A 6162-nucleotide genomic window follows, 5' to 3' on the forward strand; every position below is an offset into this window, starting at 1 on the left:
GAGGATGAATTTGAGTAATAGCTTGATATGTAATGGTGAGTTTTTTCATGTGAGATGTTGTGCCCATATTTTAAATCTCATAGCTCAAGAGGGATTGAAAGTAGCAAGTGGTGCTATCCAAAAGATCAGGGATAACATTAGATATGTAAAGGCATCAGAGGCAACGGCAATCAATTTCAAGAAGTGCATTGAGCAGGTTGGTGTTAGGTGTTCCTTGGGCTTAAGGTTGGATGTTCCTACTAGATGGAATTCAACTCATTCAATGCTTGAAAGTGCTCTTTACTATCATCGTGCTTTTGCTACTTTGGCTTTCAATGATACAAATTATCACCATTCTTTGACAATTAATGAGTGGTCTAGGGCAGAAATGATTTGTGAATTCTTGGCTCCATTTGCAACAATAACGGAGTTGATTTCTGCACATCATATCCAACTTCAAACTTGTATTTTGTGCAGATATCAAAAATTGAGTTACTGTTGAAAGAATTTCTAGATCATGATGATGTTGTGATCCAAAATATGGCTGCAAGTATGCTTGAAGAGTTTGACAAATATTGGAGTGATTATAGTGTCATTCTTGCAATTGCAATCATTCTTGATCCACGGATAAAGTTTGATATAATAAGGTTTTCTTATGCACAGCTTGATCTTGTGAATCATACTGAGAAGATTGAACATATTAGGAAGAAGATGTACTGTGTTTTCAATGAATATAAAATCATGGGTGTGGTTGGATCATCATCGTCAACTCCTAGTCTTATTGTTGCTCCAAATAATGATTCAGGTTCTTCTAATGTTAGTGCCATGAACATTATGTTGCCAAGAACATCAAATCGGCCTCCTTCTTATCCATCTAAAGGTGGTATTGTAAAACATGGCCGTTTAAACACTATGGCTTTTGGGGTAAGTTTGATATTCTTTCTTCTTTTTTTTGTCATAATATTATTTTAGATTTTTTATTGACACTTTTTATTTTGTAGGATTATCTCAAATGCAAGAGCAAGGACACTGCATCAATGGAAAAGTCTGAACTTGACTTTCATTTAGAAGAAGCAACAATGGATCCAAATCTGTTTCTGGAGATGGATGTTTTGGATTATTCGAGGACCAATGTAGCTCACTTTCGTTGTCTATCAAAGATGGCATGTGATATTTTGAGCATTCCAATCACTACAGTGGCTAGTGAATCAGCTTTTAGTATTGGTTCACGAGTTCTCACAAAATATAGAAGTTGTCTTCTTCCACAAAATGTGCAAGCCCTTATTTGTACCCGTAATTGGATGCTTGGTTTTCCATGTGATGATTCTGATGAAGGTAATATAATTATGTTTATTTCTTTATCTCATTTTCATTATTTATAATTATCATCATGTAATGTATTTTTCACTTTGTATTTTGAATTTTATTTGTGGCAGAGCCAGCTGAGCAAAAAGATGGCGGTTTTCAAGCTCAACCAAATAATTTCATGTCTTCAAATCATGCCTCCAACCCTAACACTATCAATATTGACTGATAGCTCATGAGTGATGATTGAGCACTTGATAGTTGATAGTGATTTGTGTAGTGACATGTGACTTTGTGGTGGTGTTAATTTAGATTTATGTTTTAATTTGAGATGTTTGTTAAATTATTAAGGACATATCATGTTTATGTAATCATATGTTTAATATTTGGGTTAAGGTGCAATTTTAACAAAAAAGTTTACCCGAAAGAGCACTAGGCACCATAAAGTTTATTTGGGTGCAAAAATATACATGAAGTTGTCAAGAGGGAGCATCTGGCACCATGCCGTTAACGTTCGTTAGTTTACCGTTAGAGGGGCCCAGAAAGTCAGTTTTAAGGTGCATTTTTAACAACAAAGTTTGCATCAAGGGGCATTAGGCACCATGAAATTTACTTGGGTGTAAAAATATATATGAACTTTGTAAAAGGAAAAAAATAACAAAATTCTTCAACCTCCATAAACATCCATTAATTTTATTCTTTTTTGTCTCACCAAATGCTATATTTTCTCTCTATAAATTTCCACTTCCAAGCCGATCCATCCTTTTCTCATCATAGTCAACACGCACACTCTCTCTGTCATGTTGTTTTCTGAGCCTCTAAGCCTTTTATATGTATTTAAGCAAAACACATCTTTCCCTTCTAGGATATGAGGTTTATTGCTTGCATCCAAGTACTACCTCCAGTCCTTAATATAGGATGCAATGGACTAATTTGAGGAGATTAAAAATAAATAAATAAATTACTTTAAAATATTATATTTATTGTTTTTTTCTCCAAATTAATTTTCTTGGCTTGCAAACTAATATATAATTTAATGATGCATATAAATATTTTAGAGAGATCATGTACTATATGCTATTGCGTCAAATAAATAAATAATATAATATTTAAAGTAATTTATTTATTTATTTTAATCTCCTCAAATTAGTCCATTGGATCCTATATTAAGGACTGGAGGTAGTACTCGGGTGCAAGTAATGAACCTGATATCCTAGAAGGGAAAGATGTGTTTTGCTTAAATACATATAAAAGGCTTGGAGGCTCAAAAAACAACAAAACAGAGAAAGTGTGCGTGTTGACTATGATGAGAGAAAGATGGATCGGCTTGGAAGTGGAAATTTATAGAGAGAAAATATAGCATTTGGTGAGACCAAAAAGAATAAAATCAATGGATGTTTATGGAGGTTGAAGAATTTTGTTATGTTTTTCCTTTTACAAAGTTCATATATATTTTTACACCCAAGTAAATTTCATGGTGTCTAATGCCCCTTGATGCAAACTTTGTTGTTAAAAATGCACCTTAAAACTGACTTTCTGGGCCCCTCTAACAGTAAATTGACGGACGTTAACGGCATGGTGCCAGATGCTCCCTTTTGACAACTTCATGTATATTTTTGCACCCAAATAAACTTTATGGTGACCAGTGCTCTTTCGGGTAAATTTTGTTGTTAAAATTACACCTTAACCCTTAATATTTTGATATATTTAAAAGTTGAAACTTGAAACTTTGGATAGATTTCATGTTTTATTTATGATAATTTCTATTTGTATTTTTATTTTAGGCATTTAGGAATTTGAGACTTTGAGTAGATTTTATTTATAAAAAAAAAGTTAAAAAAAGTTGGCGGGTTGGCAGGCCTAACCCGCCAACTCATTCTGACGGGCTGGGTTGGAAAAATTCCAACCTGCCAAAAAGCGGTCCTAAAAAGCCCAGCCCGTCAAGCTTTAGGCCCGCCACGGGCCAACCCATAATTGGCGGGTTGGCCCATATTACCGGCTCTATCAACAACTAGGCACTTAAGCAGCAATGAAACACCAATGATTTTAGCACATGTTCTGCGCAGGGGAAAAGCACTAATAAAATAGTTATACATAACATAATAAATAGTAAGGCAAAAATTGCCTTCATGTTCTGTGTAATAAATTCAAAGACACGACAAAAATTGTAGCACATAATCATTCCCTTAGACGGTCAGGAGTAGTTCTACTCCCCACTATTTAGCAGCTTTTGTATCAGCAATATAGCGAGCACTAAAAGATGCAGCCTCCTGTGGCAATAAGATTTCCTCTTTGATCACCAACCAAAGGTAAGAAACATCGAAGACAGTTCAATTTGTTAAACACCCAACCACTTTGAAAATAAAGCTCTTATTTAGAATACTGTAGATAAAGCAATGGAGATAGAGGGGGCGTAATTTGTGAAGGAAAAGGGGGGCATTAAAGCATTTTAAAGGGTAAGAAATAAAATAAGTGGGTGAGGAAGAATGAAACGTTACCTCTCTCTCTTCTCCCTATGACGAACTAGATTTGGGCAGTGGTGGTTGAAGGTGAACAAGACCATGGGTGGTGAGGACTTAGAAGAGCATTATGGATGAAGAGAACCACAGGAGAGCACAATGGATGAAGAGACGGTGGGCAATCAGGAATTATCATCAACGACAGTGAGATGTGTGAAAGAAGAGAAGTCGGCCGTGGAAGAATAAAAAAACTCACGAGACCGAAACGATAAAAGCTCAGTTGAAGGGGAAAAAACTGTAATTTTTCAAAAAAAAATTATAAAACGACACCGTTTTATTTAAATGGAGGCTAAATGGAGAGAATGCCCAATGAAGAGATTTCGCGCCACCTTAAAAGGGAAGGAAAGGAAAGGAAAGGATACTCTTATTATCCCGCAATTCGCGAGCGACCAACCCAGATCCTTTAGGAAGGATATTAAAAAAAATGTAAAGTGGGTCCCAGTGGACCAGGTCAACCAAGGTAAAAACAAGAGCTTGAAAAACAGAAAGGAGAACTCTCCTCTCACTAGAAAGCGTGCTACTCCGAAACCCCTAGCTCCAGTTAGTTCAAACAATATTTTTGGCAAGCAAAAAACCCTTTTGAAGTGCCAGTGGGCCTTAATGATAATGGGCTCCATAATTCTCCTAGTTTGGACTAGGCTTCGTCATCTACGCATAAGGACCATGTTGATGTTAATATGGACTAGAGGCAAGAGTGTATTTCAATACAGGATTCACCTCAAGGCGGAGACACAGAAATGCTCATGCACGTCCAAGGTCCTGATCATAACTTAGCCACCATGACATCTGATCCTCTATTATTTCCTCAGGAGTCTATGAGCATGAATTCCCTTATTTCAAGTGATCAATCAATTACATCTTTTGGAATTGTAAGGGAACCAGGTCTAAGGCTTTTCTTAGACTTATTCGTGAAATAAAAAAGAGATATGAAGTCAACTTCTGTGCACTGTTTGAAACAAAGGCTAGTGGAGAAAAAGCATGCTCAATTAGTAAAAAGTTGGGTTTTCAATATCACAAGATTGTGGATGCTTTTGGTCTCCGTGGTGGAATTTGGATTTCTTGGGTTGATAATAATTTTAATCTTTCTATTTTGGAGACTAACGCTCAATACATTCATGCCATGGTCGAGAGAAGTGGGGAGAAAATTTTTATTACTGCAGTCTACGCTTGCCCCAACCCAACTATTAGAAGACAACATTGGCCTTAGCTCCAACATCTTAATCTGTGCTTCGGGTGGTCGTGGTTCATTGGTGGTGATTTCAATAGTACCTTATTTTCCTATGAGCGTAAATTGGTGGCTTCTAAAGTTTCTCCTATTAATCGGGACTTTTGCTCCTAGGTTGGAATTGCTTGATTTGGGGTGTTCTGGGCCGTTCTTCACATGGAAAAGAGAAGGATGTGAGAGTAGAATTAATCGTGTCCTCTCTAATAGTATTACCAAGTCCACTTACATTATGCCACTGTTAAGCACGTCCCATGGTTTACGTCTAATCATCGTCCCCTACTCCTTCAACTGAGGCCAGGTACGTCTTTTGATAAGTTCATCTCTCACCCTTTTCGTTTTAATGCTCCTTGGGTACTGCATGATGACCTTACTGGATTTTCAAAGAGAAGTGGAATCATAACCTGATTTGGGTCGACAACATTCATAACTTCACATATGACCTTCTTGACTGGAGCAAGACTACCTTTGGTCACTTGTGACGTAGGAAGAGCATTTTGATGGGTTGATTGGAGGGTATTTTCCTATCCATGACTACGATGGTTAGCTTGTCCTTGTTGGCAGCTCCAACGTCAATTATGGATGGAACTTGAAGAAGTTATCGTTTAAGAAGATCTCCTATGGGCTCAAAAGACGGATGTGAGTGGTATACAGTTGGAGATAAAAACTCCAAGTACTTTCATGCTCAAGCTAATGGAAGAAGGAGAAGCAATCACATTGAAGCTATTAAAATGAAGAGAAATAACTGGAAGGATGACACAGAGATTATTAAAAAGCTTGCCACAAAGTTCTTTATTAACTTGTTCCATGAGGATGATGATGGTTCAGAACTTGGTAGGTGCAATGTCTCTTTCCCTACTCTAGACATGGCTTAAATGGTGGACTTGGCTAAGGAGGTCAATGGTGAAGAAATAAAGTATGCTCTCTTTAATATGTGGGTTTTGAAAGCTCCTAGGCTGGATGGATATAATGCTTTATTTTATCATAGCCAATGGGATTTGGTGGGTGACTCGGTTACACGTATAGTAAAACAAGCTTTTCTTGACCTCTTTCTTATACATGCTATTAATCACACTTTTATCGTGCTTATTCTGAAAATAGATCACTCATGGCCCGTTTGGTTCATGGGATCAATAG

The 6162-nt window shown here is 36.8% G+C and overlaps 1 protein-coding gene across 1 annotated transcript; it reads left to right on the plus strand.

The window, feature by feature from the left end:
- Window positions 1–519: 519 nt before the first annotated feature.
- LOC114729442 (zinc finger BED domain-containing protein RICESLEEPER 1-like) lies at window positions 520–1513 on the plus strand. Its single transcript, XM_028916440.1, has 3 exons — window positions 520–903; window positions 981–1314; window positions 1416–1513. Exons 1-3 carry the CDS (start codon window positions 520–522, stop codon window positions 1511–1513), a joined length of 816 nt encoding a protein of 271 aa, XP_028772273.1.
- Window positions 1514–6162: the final 4649 nt, after the last annotated feature.

Source organism: Neltuma alba, unplaced genomic scaffold, assembly GCF_004799145.2.
Source record: "Neltuma alba isolate B1F8T4 unplaced genomic scaffold, ASM479914v2 tig00012634_pilon, whole genome shotgun sequence".
Taxonomy (NCBI): domain Eukaryota; kingdom Viridiplantae; phylum Streptophyta; class Magnoliopsida; order Fabales; family Fabaceae; genus Neltuma; species Neltuma alba.

Coding starts and splice junctions, on each gene's coding strand:
- LOC114729442 (XM_028916440.1), top strand. CDS start 520: ATGGCTGCAAGTATGCTTGAAGAGTTTGACAAATATTGGAGTGATTAT. Junction 904..980: donor TAAACACTATGGCTTTTGGG/GTAAGTTTGATA, acceptor TTTATTTTGTAG/GATTATCTCAAATGCAAGAG. Junction 1,315..1,415: donor ATGTGATGATTCTGATGAAG/GTAATATAATTA, acceptor TATTTGTGGCAG/AGCCAGCTGAGCAAAAAGAT.